This window comes from Bombus pascuorum, chromosome 12 (assembly GCF_905332965.1).
Source record: "Bombus pascuorum chromosome 12, iyBomPasc1.1, whole genome shotgun sequence".
Classification (NCBI taxonomy): domain Eukaryota; kingdom Metazoa; phylum Arthropoda; class Insecta; order Hymenoptera; family Apidae; genus Bombus; species Bombus pascuorum.
In genome coordinates this window covers 9,381,759-9,404,678 of record NC_083499.1, presented here as the reverse complement: position 1 = coordinate 9,404,678, position 22,920 = coordinate 9,381,759, and the positions used below count along the sequence as shown (strand labels likewise).

The 22,920-nt window shown below is 33.6% G+C and overlaps 3 protein-coding genes and 2 long non-coding RNA genes across 12 annotated transcripts in view; 2 read left to right on the top strand and 3 right to left on the bottom strand.

Moving 5' to 3' along the window:
- Positions 1 to 22,920, bottom strand: part of LOC132912644 (voltage-dependent calcium channel subunit alpha-2/delta-3) — a 78,497-nt gene that overhangs the window by 42,763 nt on the left and 12,814 nt on the right. The gene's annotated exons all lie outside the window — the stretch shown is intronic.
- LOC132912675 (uncharacterized) lies at positions 940 to 5,615 on the top strand. The gene is made up of 2 exons (XR_009659257.1): positions 940 to 1,224; positions 3,811 to 5,615. It is a non-coding gene; the product is annotated as an uncharacterized LOC132912675 (long non-coding RNA).
- LOC132912643 (neuroglian) lies at positions 6,464 to 14,835 on the bottom strand. 3 transcript variants are annotated; one of them, XM_060970238.1, is made up of 8 exons: positions 14,681 to 14,835; positions 13,311 to 13,387; positions 12,616 to 12,748; positions 9,783 to 12,016; positions 9,439 to 9,697; positions 9,035 to 9,355; positions 8,311 to 8,960; positions 6,464 to 7,826 (listed from the first exon to the last, which is right to left on the bottom strand). In XM_060970238.1, the coding sequence occupies exons 2-8, from the start codon at positions 13,363 to 13,365 to the stop codon at positions 7,723 to 7,725; spliced, it is 3,756 nt and encodes a 1,251-aa protein (XP_060826221.1). In that variant the 5' UTR covers positions 13,366 to 13,387; positions 14,681 to 14,835; the 3' UTR covers positions 6,464 to 7,722. The 3 variants fall into 3 exon arrangements, with proteins under 3 accessions (XP_060826221.1, XP_060826220.1, XP_060826219.1); XM_060970237.1 differs by lacking the exon at positions 14,681 to 14,835 and adding an exon at positions 14,351 to 14,674; XM_060970236.1 differs by lacking the exon at positions 14,681 to 14,835 and adding an exon at positions 14,147 to 14,181.
- Positions 15,669 to 16,334, top strand: LOC132912672 (uncharacterized). Of its 2 annotated transcripts, none has more exons than XR_009659253.1 (3): positions 15,669 to 15,782; positions 15,854 to 16,086; positions 16,177 to 16,334. It is a non-coding gene; the product is annotated as an uncharacterized LOC132912672 (long non-coding RNA). The 2 variants fall into 2 exon arrangements; XR_009659254.1 differs by having other exon boundaries at positions 15,727 to 15,741.
- Positions 17,195 to 22,127, bottom strand: LOC132912648 (scm-like with four MBT domains protein 1). Of its 2 annotated transcripts, none has more exons than XM_060970253.1 (8): positions 21,805 to 22,127; positions 21,621 to 21,689; positions 20,511 to 20,923; positions 20,338 to 20,427; positions 19,751 to 20,265; positions 18,658 to 19,508; positions 17,908 to 18,554; positions 17,195 to 17,833 (listed from the first exon to the last, which is right to left on the bottom strand). In XM_060970253.1, the coding sequence occupies exons 2-8, from the start codon at positions 21,664 to 21,666 to the stop codon at positions 17,663 to 17,665; spliced, it is 2,733 nt and encodes a 910-aa protein (XP_060826236.1). In that variant the 5' UTR covers positions 21,667 to 21,689; positions 21,805 to 22,127; the 3' UTR covers positions 17,195 to 17,662. The 2 variants fall into 2 exon arrangements, with proteins under 2 accessions (XP_060826236.1, XP_060826235.1); XM_060970252.1 differs by having other exon boundaries at positions 17,908 to 18,557; positions 21,805 to 22,126.

Below are 22,920 nucleotides of genomic sequence, written 5' to 3'. Positions count from 1 at the left end.
ACAATACAGCCATTGTCATCGATAAAATCCATCGAATATCGAAGATAAAAAGAATTCATCTAAATACAATTATTTGTATAACAATCGCGATATTACAAAATTCTTTGTATTCGACGAGTCTGTGAATGATCTTATTAAAGATGGACGTGTTTCTTGGAGAGATAAATATCTGGTATTTATTTGGTAAATCAGAGACAGTCCTGTTGACGTATTTTATGATCTATCAGTCGATATCAATCTCCTCGGGACTCGAATATTGTATACGCGGATATATGGAAATCAGAATTCGGATTAGCAAATAAGGTGAAAAGAAATGGGTGGAAGGAACCAGTTTTTAAACGTCTTTGGCCGGGTTCCTCCTCTTCGTTTCTTCTCTCCATTCTCTTTCGTACTTCATCGTCTATTCCCCTCCTTGTCCCTCCCCCGTCTGTCTTTGCATTCGGCAAAGAGAATTCACTGTTGCAGTGTGGACTTTGTTCCCAAGCTTGACACCAAGCCTGCTGTTAACTTATCTTTCGGTTTCTCTGGAATCTCTTGAATAATCTGTGAGATGTCAGAAATCGATCAGATACGAACGATCGACGATGAAACACTTCAAATATTTCGCATTTCGCTATTTCGCACAACTGTTTCGAAGTAACATACTCTACTATTCCAGGACTGCTCTTACATCTCTGGCAATAAAAATCTTGTAGATGGAACAAACTCTTTAAAACTTACTTTTGGTCAGCTTTTTAATAAGAATACATATTCCAATCCGCGTTAAAAAGAGATTACTAATCACAAACAATATAGAAGAATCTTCTGAAGTATTAAAGAGACTGCTACGAAAATTAAATATAAATTTATCAAGTATTTTAAGTTTTTATCGTACTTTCTATTACATAATACTTTTGAGACATATCTTAAAAGATGAGCGAATTTCAGGATGGTATTTCATCGTTCTCTTGTGGTGTAACTCTTCTTAGTTACTACGGTATTCTTCCCGTCGAATGTTCGACCACATTTCCATGGTCGTTTTGCAATCCGTTACAAAGGCTGGCTTGTTAGGTATCGTGGTATATACGACATGCACGATTTTACACTCTGGCGCTTGTGGTCGGTCAGGCCGCAAACATTTTTCGCGCCTCACAGAGACGAGCAACTCTTCGCGACGCGATTGATCTTCCGAGGAACATGCCAGATCGTCGGAAACTTTCTACAAACAGGTGCAGGTGACGAAAGGTACACAAGACGCTCTCGATATGTACTGGTTATTTCACAGATATATATACACATAGATATATGCGTAGAGATAATATGGTCGAGAAAAAGTACACTACAAATGTAAAGCACAATGCTATTTTACGTGAATTATCCTTTTAAGAATTATATTAAACATTATACTACATACGTACTATACTTTGAGTGTTTTGTATATTTTTGCATGTTAGGTGCATTTTACATTTTTTTATACTTATAATTTTCCATAAATACATAGAACCTACAGTCTAATTATCACCATACATTATATGGAAACATGAGAGACATCTGTAGCGTATTCTATAACCTAGATTTCATGAAAGTTTCATATTACTCAATATATTTTCAAATTTCATTGTTTCAAGAGAACAACATTACTATATCACCTATTTTCCTAGAATAATGTCTCTTTTTCATTAAATATTCTATAACGAAGAACTCCATATAAAAGTAGAGTTTCTATTTTAAGTGATAAAATATTAATTCTTATATATCTCAGCATCTAATACATTTTTTATTGTACTTCTATTTTGTTAATGATATTGATTGATTGATTTCTTAGAAACTACAAGGGGTTCACTGAAATAATTCATGGATTCTTGAAGAGAAACAATTTATCTTCATCAAATAATGAACGATAACCAGGTTTATTTGCGATTCCACGGTTACTTATGGGAGCTGAGATGAACGATTCTCCTCCGTGTTTAGCCGAAATCAACGCAAAAGTAGAAAACAAGCGCGTAATAATGGAATGGCTGGCGACTGCATTACTATTTCCGACCACGGGGTTCGAATGAAAGCCCGGTTGATGAATAATACATGATATGCGATAGATGTGTTGCCGTTGCTGTGGACCGAGTTTGTTAGTGAACTGTCTTCGATCTCCGTGTCTCGGGAAAGGAACTATATTTAATTTAGCACTCCTACGTAGCATTATTATTTAGCACTAATACGTTAAATATATGTAGCAAACTACCAACTCTTCTATTCATGCACTTTTTGTTATTTTTATTTATATTTATATATTACTAAACAAATTTAAAAAGGCTATTGTATTCAAGGTGTTCCGGGTAATTCATCTGAAAATTTAACGAGCCATTTATTTTCTTTAACAGATTGGCGATATCTTCATTTTTAGAAATCAAAGTACTCAGTTCCTGAAGGAGAATGGGGGTTGTTCTGGATACATCAGGCAACAGGTTTAACAGAACGGTTAATGAATAGTTGATAATAGTGTCCATTGTAGGCTACGTGTCCGAGGATTGGCCCATCTAACAAATGGCCCATTGTTATCTCTTACGACTCCTCGGTCTTCCTCTTGCTTTTTCTCTTCTTCGCCTTTTTCCTTCTTCATCCTCCTTTTGCTGTGCACGAAACGGGCGTGCATACAGGGTAATTCAGAAAAGAGAAACGATCTTCTCGCGCGCAGAGCTATTATTACTGTGTTTGGTCGGTTGAAAGATACACACGGTTCGATAACAGCCCATCAGTTGAATTCTTAGTATTTTTGATCGGTAAGTAAAAATAAAAAAAAAAGCAACAAGCATCCCTCTTTATTCTTTTTTTCTTGCTTTTTATTCTAGTAACAAAAGAATCATATAGCGTATATACGATTTTCTGCAGAATGAAATCAGAACAGTCTTACATCGTTTTTATGCGTCATAAGTGACAAGTAGGAGGAAAGGTGGAGACAGAAATAATCAATTTCACGGATATTGGAATATCCATCGAGCAATCAATATTTGTAGACTGGAATACGTGCTGAGACTCTAATGGCCAGGCGAAATTAGAGGATATTCAATAAACCATTGCACGAGAGAATTGAGCACTGTATATTATCGGCGGATTACGAAGGAAAGGCCGTTTCGTCCGATACACAACGTAAAATTGATCCGAACGTATATTATACATGGCTCACGAACGGGGAAGCGAGTCTCGAGGGCCGTCCCCATGAGGAGCAACCGGTGCCGGTTTATTCCCGATCGAATGTTTTTGCCCGACCGTCGCAAACCTAATTGGATTCGCTACGAACCACCTGACAGTCGTACACGGCAGAACATTACGCAAAACCGTGTACCGTCCCCAGCTTTTTAAATGTCGATTCGCCGACGGTCGGTCCGTTTCGAGCCGCATTAACGCAGGGGCTCGTCCGATCATGCTTGCAAAATCGAATCAGCTGTTGGTTATGCTTGTTAATTGTAACGAATAGATTGTATCAAAAGTTGATCTTTCACACGATTTTACAGGAACAATGAACCTACTTCGTGGAAGTAAAAATCCAGGGAAAGCAATCTAGGCGTTGGATGATTTTTTATTCTTTTTTCTGTAAATGGAATTCTTGTTTTATTATAATAACATACGTTATAATATTTTATGCTACGTTGATCGAGATAATGTCTGATCTTGCGTTATATATTTTCACCTTATGTAGGTACGATATACATGACATCTACTTATCATTGTAATTTTTACCTTGCAACGTACTCGTGTATCCGATCAGCGTGTGCAACTCGTATATACGATCCTTCTTTCTCATATGCACCGACTTTACCTCCTCTTTTCCCACAGGATACAAACGCACACGACCTCGGATCCTACATGGACACACGGCTCCTTCGGCAGGCAGCCAGGCGCTAACGTCGATGCATGTAGCTGATGGCAGCGGTCAGATCGTGCTATGTTTCTGCGTCATCGGACCGCGTTCTCCTTTCATCCTTTTTCATCGTTCCCTTCTCACTAGGTAGACAACAATGATAGAATGATATCTCTACGGAGTGGGGAATACGGAAAAATGGGATTAGCGACCAGAGAAAGAATCCGAAAAAGTCGGAAAACTCTGAAAGAAAAAGAGAGAACAGGGTAGAAGGTTGGGTAAAACAAAGAAGATGGAACAGGGACGAAAGTATGTTGGAAAGAGACGGAAAAAGGAAATGTTGGCGAAGGAGAGGACAAAGGAGAAAGAGGGGACAAGAAAAAAGAAAGAGAGAGGAATTCTCGAGAGATCAAGTTAGAGTACTGGCACAAAAAACCTGTCCCGCATAATTACATTATCGGTCACATCTCGTTCGACTTCTGTCCACAGTCACACAGCCCTTGCTTGCGAAAACGAATGCGTTCCCATACAATACAGGCTACCGTTGCTTCGAGGACGAAGCAGCAAGGTCTCCAACGAAACTGCAGGGGGTCCTGCCATTGCTTCTTTATCCTATCTTTTACGGACCTTTGGTAGAAAGTACCGAATATTCTGACAAATTGAATAGTCAGCATTGAACATTTTCTGTGATGATTGCTTTAGTTCGGGCCATTACTCTCTTTAATGGAACATGTTGATTGCTGTGGTGGAAAACGATGAGAACTCGGTGGTCAAAGAATGATCAATGGTCCTAGATTCATATTTTTTGGTTGTTTCAAGATTTTGATTTATTTATTTATTATTCATAATTTATTCTTTTCTTTATTGACATGGGAGATGTTACACAGGCATTGGAATGCGCGTTATCATAGTCGCTGGTAAACAGTCGAACACAAAGCGAAGTCACTTTGAAATTTTACATAACATTTTTAACGCAATGTGATACATACTCTCAATCTCTGTTGCACTACAGGGAGATGAAAGAATCTTTAACCAGATTGCTAAACTCTGAAAACTCTACTCCGTAGAAAAAATATTGAAACGATGACATCGCTGAAAAAATGCATAATGATGTATCCCTTCTAGGAGCACTTTTATGCATCTTTTCATCGGAAAACGCATTAGTATCTTAATAGTACTAAGGTAATGTACAATCAAAAGTTAGCACGATAGACGCGCACATGTATGAACGAGCGTATTCTCTTTGTTTTGTTACTTTTGTCACAGTTTTATAGGTATAACATGTGCTGTCATGTCGTTGTAAAATGAACACGGTTTTGTAGAAAGTCTCGCATATATCATACTTTTTTTTTAAATATAAATCTGTGCTCACTACGCTAACACGGTGTCATTCCTTCGACGGTATAAATAAAACTGTTAATATAATTATAAAAAAAATCAGATCCAACACACGAATGCGTCGTGCTAGACGCTCATCGTACCTATCGTGAATACAAAAAACTTTCTATGTATATAACAAGTGAAATAAAGAAAAAGAAAGATATCAAAATATATTAAAAGTATCAAAAGACCAGTAACACGTACGAAAATATTGGAAGTTCACATAAGTTACCATGTGTTTCAGCCAACTAGAAATTCAAATCCTGATAGATATCATTTGGATACACTTTGAAACTATACAGAAGATGCTACGATTAGAAAAATACGTTGAAACATAATTATATACGACTATATTTTGACTTGGACGTCGGATGCTTATCCTGGCAAATATGTAATTTAATATAAGTTTATGATTAATCACGTTTAAATATATTACACGTCTCCGCATCCTTTTATATATTCATACTATCTTCATAGTATCTTTATAATAAATTATTGTTTTCTTTCATTTACAATACATTCTTTTTTGTAGGCGCCTATATATTTACGTATATATTTATATATATAAAATTCGTAAAAATTACGTGACGTCCAAGTCATTTGTACAGGATAATCGGCAAAAAAGACCCTGACAAATATAAACTGAAGATCAACGAATTTGTTCATTTAGTAAAATAAATTTTTTTTTGCTAAAGATGGTAATCATCAAAATTTTAAAAGTCAACTCGGAAGGACAATCATAATTTAGTTCGATTTCTTGTCGTAGGCTGAGAGGTGTGTACGATTTTGCATATATAGACTTTTACGAACTTTACGCGCACATGTATTGTAAGTATTCTATATTTTGTACCTTTTTTATTTTTGTACCTGATATATTTGCTCACGACACTTTTGCAGACAACCTGTACATTGCATTGAATAACTTAATACGGTAAATAAAAAACATTAAATTTATTATCGGAGAAATTAACGAACTCTATGATTCTCATAATAACATTTCATACACTAAAATGTAATAATAGCTGCTCTCATGTGATCGCATTTTTTTAACACTAATTTTAATTAATAATCAATATACGTCTCTATATATTCAATAGCTATTTCATATATTAAATTATATTCTATATTGATTGGATTATAATAAAATTACAAAAAATAAAGTAAACATTAATAAGAATAAAAAGAACTTTCATTTTCAGCTAAAGCACGTTTCACATACAAAAAGCAACAATTAGAGGCCATGTGACATTTTTCGTTTTAAACTACCATAGTGCATGTACAATGTTCTTTTTTATGTTCTAATAGTAGTAGCAGTAGTAGTAGTAGTAGTAGCAGTAGTAGTAGTAGCAGTAGTAGTAGCAGTAGTAGTAGCAGTAGTAGAAGTAGTGGTAGTAGTAGTAGTAGTAGTAGTAGCAGTAGTAGTAGTAGTAGTAGTAGTAATAGTAGTAGTAGTAGTAGCAGCAGCAGTAATAATAATAATAATAATCATAGTAATAATAATAATAATATCTTTCATATACTTTTGTTATTCGTGTATCGTTAATGAAAGTGCACGTGCACAATAATTGTAGATAGTCACTGATTCTTTATATTTGGCCCACTGTCGGCAGAGTAAAAATTGATTGCATCTAAAGGTTCTTAGAACAACTTTTTTCTCATTTTTTAATTAAAGTTAGTTTCAGTCCCGGCCAGATTGCGACACTATGCTCAATGAGAGTCCTTCCGTTTTCAAGATTGCATATAAGTAACACCAGTATGTGCCGTGTATTAACTAATTTTCGGGTAATACGAATTAATTATTGATACTGATTATCTTTAGTTGAAAGACGTGAATCCTATATGCAGCCTTAAAAATGCTTCATACTTCCTTTTTTTGTGATACGCATACTTAGAACAATATAAACATAACTCGTATACCCTGTAATGGTCAGGAAGTGTCAATTTCCAATCTGGCCATGTCAAATGTTACAATCGATGCTAGAATACTTTCTACTATATTATGTCCATAAATAGCTTGCACGCTATGAGACACCTCTATCGTCTTTGGGTTTTATAATTAGTCAAAGATCTTCTCAACAAATTCAGTAATTGTAAATAATTTTCGATCGACTAATAAATTGTACTTTGGAACACACGCAATCACATAGATGAAATAATCATCGCAGATCAACGTTTCTCAAAAATATAAAAAATTGCTGAAACACTCGAGTAACACACATCTAGACGTGTGTTAAATATCCACGAGGAATTACCTTTTAAACGACACGAATGTACAAACGTTGTGCATGACTTATATAGCCTTTACTCGGCTCGACATAGAAACATTTATACTTATCTTTCTATGTGAACTATAAAACCCAAAACCAAAATCTAATTGGCAGTATAGTGTTGGACGTTGCGCCCAGCGCAAGGTGCATAGCAGAGATGCTGCGGCTAGTAAGGATTGGATACCTTACTTCTGACAAAAAAACAATGTTTATGCGGTTTGAATAAGATAATACCAGAGGTTACACGTATGTGGCCATAGTGCCGCTTGGAATAGGCGGTGTTTCTTCCGGTCTACCTTTGGGCCCATATTGTCCAATGAAAGAACCGTCCTCCGTAAACCGCCCTTTAACAAAATGACCATCACAATTAATAAATTCGCATTAAAAATTATAATTTGAAAAACATAAATCATTAATGTTCCGATCTATTTTTAAATGTATCACTTAACCTACCTTACACTAACGTGGCAAATGCTTGTGAATTTGGTTCCTGTTTACGATGTCGACCATACTGACCGATGAATGATCCATCCTCGTTCATACCTTCTATATTAAGTCAAGCAACAAGGCAAAATAAAATAGACAAACAAAAACATAACATAAATTAAGGTGCTAAGGCAAAAAAAATAAATAACATGTAAATAAATATCTTATCCTATGTTGGGTGTGTAAAAAATGGATATAAAATAAGTATTTGTATTCATGCTGTTATGTGGATTTACACATGTGGGAATTGAAATGCACATCTACTGAAATCTAATACTACTTACTACAATTGTGTTCTTACATTGTTAATGTAAATAGACTGTTATTATCTATTCAACTAACCTGTATCTCCCTCTCCATATTCTGCCATAGAATCAGTATCAGATTCAGGATGCTTTCCATCTTGATGGGAAGAAGATGCCAGAGACGCGCGACCGCCTGCTGATTTGGTATCTAAAGGTTGCGAATATTCATGAAAACCGCCTTCATCTGGATAATCGCCGCGCCCAGCAGCTAATTCTCTTTCATGTACGGCGTATTTTCCACCTCTATTACGTTTAATAACGCATACTATTATAAGTACCAAAAGAAGAAAGGCAATTGCTAACATCATTCCTATGAACCATCCAGCGGTTGCGACATTTTCTTTAGGCTGAATGATAGGTCCTTCGCTACTCGTTTCTACTTCTTGTGGTTCGCTTTCTGTGAAGTAGTTACCATCAACAGCAACGACAGACATTACATAAACTTCACCACTTTGAAGTCCTCGAATTTCGATCGTGTTCGATTGATATTCTGGTTCGGTCTGGAGTGGTATCGTTTCACCTTTGAGTTTATACTTTACAAAAAAGTGACTTCCTGGATTCCCATTGAGATTCAGCTGCCAGATAATTCTTACATTCGAGTATCCATTTTCCTTTGGAATAGCTTCCCATGTGAATTGGGGTATATCAGGTCGTTGAGATGTGCGTGTTTTTTGCTCGATAAAGTAACTAAGTGAGTATAAAACAATATGTTACCTCATACGCATATATATAAAATTAAAGTAGAAAGCAATGATACATACTCATTTCCTTCACCAACTTTAGTTGTTGCTCGAACATGTACACGATATTTCATATCAGGTGCTAGAGCAGCTAATTTTGCACTGGTGGCTTCTGCATCTATAATATGCGGTTTTCTCTCCAAGAGAGGTCCCAGTTTGGTTCCATTTACGGATTCATAATATATTCTGTAGCCAGTCAAGATACCATTTGGTTCAGCAGGTTTTGTCCATGCTAAAAACAAAGCACTGGAACCCATTGGGAACGCCTCAAGATTGAGAACTGTTCCTGGGACACCTTCTGGTGTGTCAAAGCTTAAAGTTTCAGAAGGTGGCCCAGCATATCTAATAAATAAAAATAAAAAGATTATCGTTACAAATAATGTTACATATGAAAGTCTATAAACTGCTATTTTAAAATTCATTACCGTCCGTTGTACGCTAATATTCGAACATAGTTCTTGTTGAAGGGAACAAATTTGGTAACCAGTGCATGAGTCCTATTACCACCTCTTATATCGATTTCTCGCATTCCCTTCTCACCATCTTTTTCTGTCCACGTTTGGATCTTGTATCCTTGTAATTCACCCCGTACCGATTCCTCGGGGACCGGATTCCACGAGAATTGTGCGCTTGTACTCGACTTTACTTGATTTAACGTAAAGTTACTCGGTGCTTGCAATGGTACTGTAACATTAAATAAATTTTAGGTAATATTAATTCTAAAAGAAATTGCAAATACTATAAAAAATATAATAAAAAATCCACAAACCATCCTCTCCAGAGTATCCTGTTACTTCTTTAGGTGCAACTCTACATTCTCCTCTTTCATTAATAGCTACGACTTTAATCTTATATCTTTGATAAGTTGGTTGATTATCCACAACCAAACTGTTCTTCTTCCAATCGTGTATGTCTTCTATAGTCCATTTTTCTCCTGGTATGTCACGTCTATAGTATACTCTATACATGAATTTGGGTGCATTGTGTTCAATTTGTGGCATTACTGTCCAAGATATAACCAGATTTTGTGGTGTTGTTCCCTTGCCCATAACGTTGTCGGGATTCGTGAAAGGAACGTCTTGTAATGTAGTACATACATCGCTATGAGGTGAGGGCAACGATGGACCTACTTTATTCCATGCTAATACACGGAATGTATAGTTAGCCCAAGGCGACATCGGAACATCGTATGTTTGTTCAGTTGATGGAACATCATCTTTCGATATCTCCCATGTATCTGGAGTGAAACTGGTATTATGTTGAATAGTGTATCTCACAATTGGTGCTCTATTATCACCCATTGGAGTCCAATGTATAGTAGCTGTAGTTCCTGCACAATTAACACTAACTAACTTTGGCGGATTTGGTACATCTTGTACAACTAGTGTAGCTTGTGCCTTTGCCTCATCCAACTCGGTATGAGCAACGCAAGTGTAAGTACCGGTATCTAGTTCAGTCGTTTTTGTAATCATTAAAGAATAATCAGTACTTCGGATAAATCGTGGTTCCATCTCAAAATCGATGGGTTCGTTGTTACTCAACCAATCGATTGTAAGTGTTAAACTGGAATCTGTAACAGCGTTACATCTAAAAGTTGCAGTAGAACCTGCAGCAACTTCGTAATCTTCTGGTTTATCTGTGATCCTAGTATGTTCTTTTACTGCTAGATTACCAGAGGCTTCTATTTCTCCGAATTTATTGGACGCATGGCATGTATAGGTGCCTGCATCTAAGAATATTACGTTTTCAATTTCTAAGTCACCAGAATCTAAAGTCTTGTATCGTCCTCCAGTTAGTTCTTGCCCATTTCGAATCCATTTTACAGCAGGTTTCGGTGCTCCAAATACACGGCAAGTAATTCTCACAATTTTACCATCGACTGTAGCGATATCAGCGGGGGGTTGAGTAATTTCGGGTTCTAAAGCTAAAACATTTACGTACACATCCTTGTATACATAACCCAATGAATTTGTTGCATTGCAACCATAGTTTCCTGTATCCTTTTTAGTCAACTTTTCAATAATAATAGAATTTGGTGTAACTTTTCTGCGTGGATTTGGAGGTGCTTCTGATATTGGTTTGCCATTATGAATCCATTTTATCTCAGGGACAGGTACTCCATTAGCAGCACATTTGAATTCTACAGTTTCGTCTTCTGCCGCATTTATAATCTCAGGCTCGATAGTGAAATATGGTACCGCCATTACTTGTAAATGTATAGAATACGATTTCGCGTCACCCACTCCGTTTGAAGCTTCGCAAGTATACGTTCCTTCGTCTTTCGAATTAACATGTTTAATTATCAAAGATTTACCATAATTTCCTTGCATTATTCTATCGTTAGTTCTAATTACTTCGCCATTTTTACTCCACACTATTTGTGGTAATGGTGTTCCACCATGTATGCAATATAATTCAATTTTTTTGCCGCGTAAGGCAACTTCATTTTTTCTACTCACATATTGTTTAACAGGTTCATATTTATTTTGACTAGCAGATATTCCCGAAGAGATAACGTTCAATAAAACTCTATTACCTAATTTATATTCATTTCTGAATACAGATGTAGCTGCACACGCATAATAAAAATCGTCAGAAGCATCATTTCTTGTAACGTTGCTGAACCAAAGGTTCCCTTCAGGATCTAAAGTCATTCGCGAATTATTGATCGACTTGATGCCTCCAGCAGTATCTTGAATTAACCAATATACGTTTGGTTTTGGCCAACCATCTGGTGGTTGGCAAGTTAGTTTAAATGGCTGTCCTTCATTTGCATCCAGACTTATAGGATTCTGATCTTTGAACGAGTTCAATTCAGCTTTTCTAACGAAAACTGAATTAGACGTCGCAATTCCCCATTCATTCTCTGCAAAGCATTGATATTGGCCCAGATCTTCGTCTCGTGGTCTAGAAATCACCAGTGTACCTCTACCAGGTTGCTGAGATATACGGTCATCATATGCTGGCCACTCAAAATTCTTTCCATTTTTAATCCATCGATACCTACATTAGATCAATAAATAAAATTTGTACTAACATTAGAAATATTCTTGCAAGATTGGTCAAATACTCAATATTATCATTATTCATGATTATTATTATGCTAAAAATAATACAATATTGATCATGAATAGATGAGAATAAATCATAATATGGTAATGATATTTTCTATTTTCCTTCAGTATAATGTTAGATCACTCCCATGCATCTACAGTTCACACCACAAGTAAGGTATCTTTATCAGTACTAGTAACTTTATACCCCCTAAGGCTATGAGGTCATCCTGGTAATTAAGACCAGTTACTCTGGCTTCTTTGCAGGACAGAGATAGTGTACTTACATGTAAGTGCAATAAAACTACATGAATGAAATATTCCTGGAAAATATACTATTAATGTTGCACTATTGCATTAATTCTTTACAAAATTTCTGCTTTTCTATGATCAGCATTTAAAATATAAATCAATGCAATAAATAGTTTTTTTAAATGTAGTATCATTTTTATCTTTTTCCTTAACATTATATTTTTATTTGCAAAATAATAACAAAGTAGCAAGACATATTTTAAGGTTTTATTTATTTTCTAATTAAATGAACTTTACCTTGGAGCAGGTTCTCCTTCTGCTTCACATTCAATTAAAAATGGTTTGTCATTCTCATTAATCTTCGCTTGAGCCACTTGAAATAACTGCTCATCTGTTGGGGGTTGTTTGGATATCCGTGGTGGAGATTGGACTAATAAAAGATACAAATGACACATGTGCATTATTGTTACACACTATGAAACAATTTGCTGATATGCACTTAGTAAAATATGTTACATATGTTGTTATATGCACATATGTGCTATATAACAGTAACTATGTTTTTATAGCCATTGAATAAATTTAAATAAAAATGCTTTAAAATATAGTGAAATGTAGTGAAATTAAAGTGCGTTCTTAGAACAATATAATCTCCTAACTTAATGCATTATAATTGCATTAAACTAAATTCACTTAGTGTTACATGTCTTATAAAAGCAAGTGAAAGCAAAATATGTATTTTTTATAATTTTCTAATGATATAATAAAAATTGTTTGTGATTAAAAGTTTATAATTAAAGAAAATTTGTTTTATGTGAAAACAACTAGTTGCATCTGGTAAGCTTGCTACTGTTTTCACCTCCTATAATATCCAAAATATGGACTATAATTAAAAATCACAGATTGCTATTATGAAAACTGATTGATCATAACAAGTATTACTTCGAATTTATTGTGACCGATATAAAACGTGATGACGGAATTACACTCACTTAAAGCCGATGCCTGCAGTATCAGTGTTGAGATAATACACACGATGAACTTCATGATCGACCGATATTTTCTTGATCTAGAAATAAAAGTTTTTTTTTAATATTTCAATCGTACAAATTTCGGGAAGAGGCAAAATATATTTTAAGAAAACATTTATGAAAATTGCAAATTTTTCGCCATATAGGTAAAAACTAGAATCTATTATATGAAATCAAATTAAAATTTCATTTCGAATTCCTTTTAAGAAATGTAAATTATGAATTTGAACATTCTTCCTATAGATTTATCCATGTTAATTAATCTTTGTGATTCAAACGAATCCGACAACTAAAGTTGTCACGTTAGAGACTTTGCAAACCCTATTGGCATTCGCAAGTAATTTTTTTTGGTACAACACTGGGCTGCATTTTATTTGAATCACATTGTATATACGCGTATACAAAGAATATGAATCGTGCGCAGGAATGTCAGAATGAATATACAATATGACATTAACGATTTTGTTCGAAATAAATGTATTAACGCTATAACTACCAATGACTAAGGCATAAACCACATTCCAAAGAACTCAAGCCGAAATATAAAAAGATACATAATGCAAGAGAAGAAAAACAAGCCTTTATCCGGTATACATCGTCAAAAATCATTAAAATGTCTAAAAATACGCCATAGTAAATCTGAAAAATTTCTATGAAAAATGATCAATTTATCATTTTGACGTTATTCAAGTAGTTCTAACTTTAAATAGAATTTTCAAATCCCCTGGCGAATAGTTGCCAATGGAGACGTGAGAAATGGGCGTGCTCTCCGCGTAAAAAACCAACGAACAATATACATATGTAGAAAACTAGACATGTGTCATCGGACCGGCTAATCCATCAGCAGCTTCTTAAAAGTATTATGCAAAATCTATGTTATTTTTCTATATTTTTTCAGTGAAACTAGATAAAATAGAACAAGTATATGTAACAATGTTATGTATTCGTTTCAGGATCGCGCACAATCGTTGGAACAGGTGATGGTGTTACGATGATCTCACCGAAGTTGTCCTTCGAAATCACAACATCGCTGATGAAAATTTTACCGCCGTTCTGTTCGTCCACCTGTTTCACGACACGTTTGCTTTATTCTTACGACGTTTAAAGGAATCTGAATCGATTGACCGCTACTTAGAAAACAGATATACTATGGGGACCAAAAGGGAAAAAAGGGAACACACGGGGCTGGGCAAACGGGCACACCCGCGAACTAGCATTGATCGCCGACGCTTCGTTTGTCCGTTTCACTCAATACCTCGGTTATTACTCGATCTCTCGATGTACGTCACTAATTAATTATACGTTTCTTCACGTCAATGACAATAGCTCACCTATCTCAACCTTTTAAGACGTGTTTGATTATTAAAATTCCGTCATCACCAAGGCATCATCGAAAAACCACTGACTCGCACACGTAACGTAGCGCACCGTACGGTACTGTACACTAGTGTGGATGTGCACGTTGCATGTATTGCAGGCTCCATCCCCACCTAGTGTCTTCGGTCACACCGATTTACACTACTAAGTTTTCACTGAACTTTAAGGTCCGCTCACATAGGAGTGTAGCAGTTTGCTATCTGGCCACGGGTCATCACCAAACCTGGTCAGTTAGCAAGATAGGATCTGCATTATGGTTCTCTTATACTTTTGATCTAATACTATTAATAAGATTTTACATTAGTTATAGATTAAGATTAATATATTCTTTTTTAGACAAGAATAACAATTAATGTTTGATGATTAAACAAATGGAACTTTAAAAGTAAATTTTATGAATCACAAGTCATCCCATTATCCTATTTTACCTGAAATCGTAAATATATAAAGTGTTATAACCCATCACTTGTAACTTGTCAATTCACTAATATTATTATTTGGAAAATTATAGCGCAGAGGTCCAGGGATTCTATCTTATAAATCTACATATATTCATCGAACTCTCAAAAGTTAGAAATCTATGAAGATTTTTAGAACATTCAAGATCAAGGTATTCGAGACTTATCGAAACATTAACGATTTAAGATTGATTAAAACCTTAAATAGTTTCTAATACTGAATCATGTCAAAAATAGTTCGAATCTTAACAATATTGTAAAATTTCGATTTGTTTCGAAATTGAGATTCAAACACTCATTGCTATAGAAATTCAACCAAGATATTACGGCTCCAATATCTAAAGGTTTGTTAATCTTTATAAAAACGATTAAATGTCAGGTCTCGTACAAATACACACACGAACATGCACACATATGTATAGTGTTAAAGTTCCGCTCCACTTCCAAGAAATGGTAGGGGTAGTGATGTTAGTTAGCAAGGCGGAATTCCGGCCAGTTAGTAAGACACTACTGCATTCTATGAAAAGAGTTGACATTTATAAGATCACTGCAGACGAGTACAAGAATTCTATATAGCAAAATAGTCGTTCATTAGATAGTTTGTTAATACTGCTTTATTGAATAATGTCAAATACCTACAATCTTTTTATAAAAGTCTTCTTTTCGCAGGTTAAACAAACGGTGTGAGTATTCCTTTATAGGAGTGAGTCTTTATAGTCTCTTGGCCAATAACGGTCGAGACAGATCGAAGGCATCTTGTCGCGCCAGATTCAAAAAAAGCGCGCCTCCTAAGCAAACTTAGCTACTATGTATAGCCTGTATAGGATCTTAAAGTGCAGCTGTGTATACTTTGCAAAAAGGGGGAAGTGATATATTTTAGAACTTATACGTGTCAAAGAGAGGTAAACGATGCATCTTTACGTGAGCCGTCATACCTTTGTCAACTTCTAAATATGACCAAATTTTTCAAGTTTGAAATTCATGTTTAGTAGGTAATATGGTTTTTTGAGACATGAGTGCAACAGAGTTTATCAAGATAATATTTTATAAAGAAGAAATAAAAAACTTAATGTAAAAATGACAAACGATTGTAGAAGATGAGAAACTATGCCATTAATTAATTATCGGTATATTATCGTATATATGATAAGTATGAGAACAATTGATATATAAATGGTATTCCAGGTAAAGAGATATAAATATTATAACAAGATAACTAATACATGTATATTCTAAGAACCAATAGCAAATCTCTTCTGTGATAAGAAATACGTCTGAGTCTGAGCAAATTTAAACTTCGATCGAATGCTCGATATAAAAATATAGGTCGAGCCGTATGCTATGACTTACACGCATATTCAATAAAATTGATGATTGTTATCGTATTCTGGAAAGTTAAGATGCAAAAATTATCATGTCTCTGAATACAAATTATGTTAATAATTATGTGCGTAATCATATTTGGTTTTCATATCAGTTCAGACCACACACAGAGAGACAACGAGCGCTGCTTACAAAACACTTAACCGCATCGTTTCTTTTGGCGTTAATTGATAGACCGTGTGCAAAGAATACGTTCTATGAGCCGTACTGGATACCAAATAAGTTGATGTTCGTACTGAATATCATATCTCTTTCATTTTATTTGATTTTTCTGTTCCGTTAATCGCATTTACTTCTTGCATTAAAAGTTATATAATATTTGTTATACTTAGGCATCAAAATAAAATTGTTGTAGGAAGTAAAATAGGAAATAGTGAAGGAAGTAAACTATATTTGCATATAATTTGCATCTATTCATCTGTATTGGATAAATGACAAGTTTAATAATTTCTACTTCATTCACAATTCTTGTTTGATATTTGATCCTCAGTGTAGATAATTTGGCAAAGTATCAAAAATTGCAGTGCGGTTTATAGGACATGTAAAAGCATTGTCACAAATTTAGATTGAGCTACACGAAACCGACAAACTCAAACGCATATTTTGGATTATTATATTAAGACATGATTTCCTTGCGATTGTAAATTTATTGCTTTATTATCAATTTACAAAATAAAAATTTAATGAATATATATTATATAAACGCTAATAATAGTAGGATTAATAATAGAAAAAGATCGTCCAATCTTCTTCATACTGATTTTGTACAATTTGAAAATAAAGAATAAGCCTTAATACGTGTTTGCGTCTTAGGTACTTTTCTGATTAGTCAGTTTAATTAGTAATATTTAATTTCATTAAAAAACATGATATAATAAAAATAATTTAAATATACAACAGTATAATTAAATACATTGTATATCTATTTAAAATTTATTTAAAAGTAATGCAGTCTTGCATGTTTGTATAAATTAAAAATCAGTTTGTAATTATTTATACATTTAAGATCTAGAAATTGTTTTCCTCTTGTTTCATGATACACTATATTACACTATATAAATAATACAATAAATTGAATTTTCCTAGTTATTAAAATTATACAATTTGATACTGTTCTGGTTCTACTTCATTTATATGTCGTAAAAAGAACGTGACTTTAACTTGTTCAACGTGCCGACAAAGTTTCATAGCTAAACTCGTTCGCAACTTCATGTGTTGTGTAAGAGACGGTAGATTTAATAGTAAAAATGCTAGCCCATCAATTTCCTGTAAAAGAAGAAAAAGGAAAGTAAATTATTAGAATTATGCCGCTTTAGGATTTATATTTCTGTATACATTACCTCTTGTTTCACTCGGTATGCAATGTCTTTGCAATCATTCGTTTTTCTTAAGTATCTGAAGACATCATCTACACTCCAAAATAATGGATTCGAATCAAGTTTCCGCGTTTTTGGACGCCTTTGTTTCTTCTGCATCCTTACATATTCTGATTCTCCATCTGAGCCATCAGATTCAATACTTGTATCCCAATCTCGTTCTCTCTTACTTGCTCTAGTAACAGTGGAACTTTGGCTAAATTTTGATGAATGCTGTTTATTATTTAAGCTATTAGGACTTCCTCTGTCTTTCATCTTCCTATTATCGTTAAATGAACTTCCAGAATCATCCGATGCGTTGCTTGAAGGTGGCTCAGTTTTAAATTCATCTGATTTTTCTCCTTTCTCTAAACCTTTCTGGATCATGATATCTATCTCAGAAAGTGGTGGTCTTCCATCGAGCGTTTCTTCAAGCCCTGATACGTGTTTGGCTAAATCTAATGACATAAATGGCATTTCATCTTCTTGCTCGAAATCTTCATGAGTCTCTTTTTCTCTGTTTGCCCATCTTCCTCGTCTCCTTTTTCGCCTACCACCCCATGGTTTTGGTTTTTGTACCATAATACTCGTATAACCCTTTGGCTTACCTCTTCGTCCAGTACCAACAGATGCTGCTAAAATAAAAAGTTAATTAGTATTAATAAATTAATTGAAATGAAGATTATAAATGAACCACATATATGATAACCTAAATATAAAAGAAGTGACACTTACTAAATTTTGCTTTTGATGTTTTGTGGCACTTATCCGGACATTCATTTTCAGGTACATACAAGGGACCAAATAAATTTGGACATACCATTAACTTTTTGCAAATATTTCTGCAAAAATCAGCCACCATATCTCCGGATGTAACTACGGCAACACTGGCACGATATGTATTATTTTTATGTTTGGCTTTTAAAACTTCTAAATGGTATCCTGGATCTGGTTTAGAATCACATTGAAGGACCTTTAATATCCGAGCACTTCTATATCCTACAGATACGATCATTGATAAAACTTCTCTCATAACTAAAATTACAGGGCCAGGTCCTACTGCTTTTGGTAGGGTTGCTAATTTCCCTTTAGAAATCATAGGGCCTGTGAAACAACGATAATTAAAATATATCTTTGGACACCAAAGTGAAGAACGTGGTTCAGATATTGGTATATCTAGAATGTTAGTCTTTTTTTCTTCCTTCACGGGCATTTGCAATTGTTTACAAACTTCCATATAATCTTTTGGTGGTTTCAATGGATAATGATTAGATTCACACCATCCAACAGGAAATATTTGTAAGGAATACATATCGACTATATGTTCTGGTTTTGTATTTTCGTAATTATCTAACTTTAACCATAAAAGATTGTCAACAATTTTTGTAATATGTGCGGCACATATGACATTTTCACATTCTGGATCAACTGCTTCTAACCGCATACTACATTCAAAGCGTGCATCAGTGGCACTTTGTCTTTCTGGAAATAATTTTTCTTCTGCAGCAGTTGCTTGGGTATCTTTTAAATATTCGTCCCAATCAAATTCGTCTTCTTTTGGAGTCCAACCATTTGGATGCACAATTCTAAAAAGCATTAAAATGTCACATTATAAGGCATGAATCAATTATGAAGATTTAAGAGCACTAAGGACATATAATTTAGAAAATAATTATTTCTTTGTATTTAAGTAGTTTTGCATTTCTGATACTAAGTACTGAAATACTTATTTTCACTTTTTATTAGCCAATATGTTTTTAGATTGCATTGTTTCAGAAGGATACTTGGAAAGCTTACTTATTGTTGCTGTCATAAGGATTAGACTTACTTGATATTATGTTGTTTTGCCCATCCAACTGGAAATATATATGGATGTTCTGCTGTACAAAGCCAAGTGTTTTTCTCTGTACTGTTGTACATACAGTTTTCAATATCCATTCCCTTTGACAACTCATCATATGTATCAATATGTACAAGGAAATAGGTGTCATCAAATACTTTTATAACAGTAGCTGGGCATATTTTTATCTGATCAATTGGGCTCAATGCTTCTAATTTCATACCAACTTTAAATTCATGTTTCGGATGATCTACAGCATTATGAAATAATTCTTCTGGAAGATCATAATTTTTTGGTATAGACTCTAATAAATCTTTCCATTCTTCATATGTATGCATTTCTACTATAGAACTGGGTGGTTCTAGAAACCAAGTAGAATTAGATTTAGATGCAAAACCATAAGGATGAAGATATTCTGATGTACAGAACATCCAAAAATCTTTACGTGAAGATCCAGGAGTATCATATCTTAATAAAAGTCGTCCTCCTACATTTTCTATAATCTAAAGAAACACAAAATTAATTAAATGATACTTATGCAAATAATAATATAAAATTTGTTCATTACTTCTTACCGTGGCTACCCATAATTTATATGGATGTAGTATATCACTAACTTCAACTTTCATGCCTTGCTTGATTCTCTCTGTTATGCTTAGACCATCCTATATGGAAACAAAAATTAAAATTAGAAAATTAAATTATAATTTTATTTTTATATAAAATTTTTTACAAATTTTTAACTAACTCCTGATAACATTTCTGATGGAACACTCCGGGCTGTTGTTAAAAATTCAGACAATCTTTCTACGCAGTCTGGGGATCTTTGAAGAATAATATCAGTTGGTACTAATTTTTTATTATTTTTCACACACCAACCAAGTTCATGAGCAGCTTCCTTAGTAAGGTTGAACCAAAATTCCAATGATCTATCATCTCCACCAAAATAGCGTAAACGTAATAAAGGACCACATGCCATGACAATAGAAGCCACCCAGTAATTGGTGTCTTCCTCATCTGCATTTTTTGGAATTGGCACCTCAAGGGACATGCCAATTTCAATACCACTTTGAAGTGTCAGCTCAACATGTGGAAACATAATTTGTGGTACTTCAACACTGTTTGTAGCATCAAGATAATCTTGCCAAAAGAAGCCATATTCTGAAAAATAGATTTTTATTTCAGATTTCTTAAGGTATAATTTTTAATTATTAGTTTATGAAATTTATTAATATTTATATTTAAATATATTATATAATTTATCTTTAATTATAATGTTAAATATAATAATAATAATAATAGTAATAATAATATAATGATAATAATAGTAATAATAATAATAATTAATAATAATCACGAATATACTAAAAATAAAAATATTTCTATTAAAAAAGTATATATACATAAATATACTTTTAATTTATTGAAATAAATTATTTTTTATTTTTAATGAAATATATTTATTATAAAATAATTGTTAAAATGACACGTAATTTTATTTTAAAAAATATATATCTTGTGTGTCTAAAAACTATATATCTAATACTCATAAATAGATTATAAGATTCGTCATTATCATGACGATATGATTAATAAAATAAAATAAATTTCACTTGCGCGTCTCATTAAGGATTCCATGAAATTTACTTTCCTGCAATACGTTACTATCAAAAATTCTGCGAACGTGATTAATGTCTTCTAATAGAATCAGTGTTAAACGGTCAGAGTCATTTCAAAAACTTTAAAAGGTTACCGAATAATCATAATTTTATTACAAATAACATTGACGTTATATAATAAAAATTGCACGAACGAAACACTGTAAAATAATCACAAATGCAAATTAATTTAATCTTACCTCCTTCTTGCACTTTCTCTTGTGATCGGTTTTCGCAAGGTTCCATGACTTCGTTATAATATTATAAGCCTGCACATAAATACATTAAAATCAATTTCCATCGCGGCCCCGTTAATTGGGCAGCGGATAGATTATTAATTTCTATTAAACTTTCTAATAAATCGTCGAACAATTTACAACTTACCTTTTTTATAGTAAGCGCTTATTTTCGAAATTTGCGTAGTGTTTGTTTTAATGAAAAATAGTATCCTCAATCGTAGCTGTCCGTGCCGCTCTATACTGGTCTACTGTATGCGTATCTTTCTCTTTTGTTTCCTATCTCTCTCGTGCGGTACGCTTGGCGCATTCGTCCCGAACCTTAGACCTACCTACTTTGAATTGGGCAACATTTTGAATGTACCTTCTATAATATTTTCTGAAACTACTATTAACCTTGTCCTATCTATGTCTTTGTCTATGCCCCTTATGGCAATTCTTTTTAATATTTCCCTAACACCAATAACGATATCCTCCAACAATAGGTACTTGTATACCTTGCTTTCCATACCATATGAAGTATAACTGTCTACGATTATTCATCGGATTTCATTTTTCATTTTAAATATTGCAAGTTTATTATCTGTCACGAGAAAGATATTATCAATCTTTTAAATGATAAGATTTATAAGCCTCAGCGATCATCAATGATATAGTTACACAAAAATTTATCTTCTATTTTTTGTTTATTTCTTTTATGTTAATATTGATCCACTATAGTCAATTGTTTAGTAAGACAGACCAGTTGTAACGAGGAAAGCTTGTTAAGCGCAATATAGATTATTATATACTTATATATATATATTGTAAGCTAGTATTTCGAATATAATCGTTGTATTAATTTGAACACGTGGTTGTTTATATATTACATATTTGATATATGTACGTAATTAAAGTGACTGCATTTTAGTATACGTGTATGATACATATATATAAGTACAATAACAAGTTTTATTTTAATTGATTTATAAATGGTAACATTGTTAATATTTTTATGTACACTATGTTTCTTGTAAAATTATTATTATAGTTATTTTATAGCGTTACACAGAGAAAGATGGGATATATCAAGAGTGAATTGTATATAATTGTATGTACTCGTTAGAAAATCGATACAATTGATATACCACATTTTCCAATCTTTATACATATACTACTTACGTATGTATCTGTTTTCCAATATATAGATTCGTTAAAGTAAATAGCAATCATATATTATAATGATTTTATGATTGAAATTAAAATATCCCATACATTTTTGAGT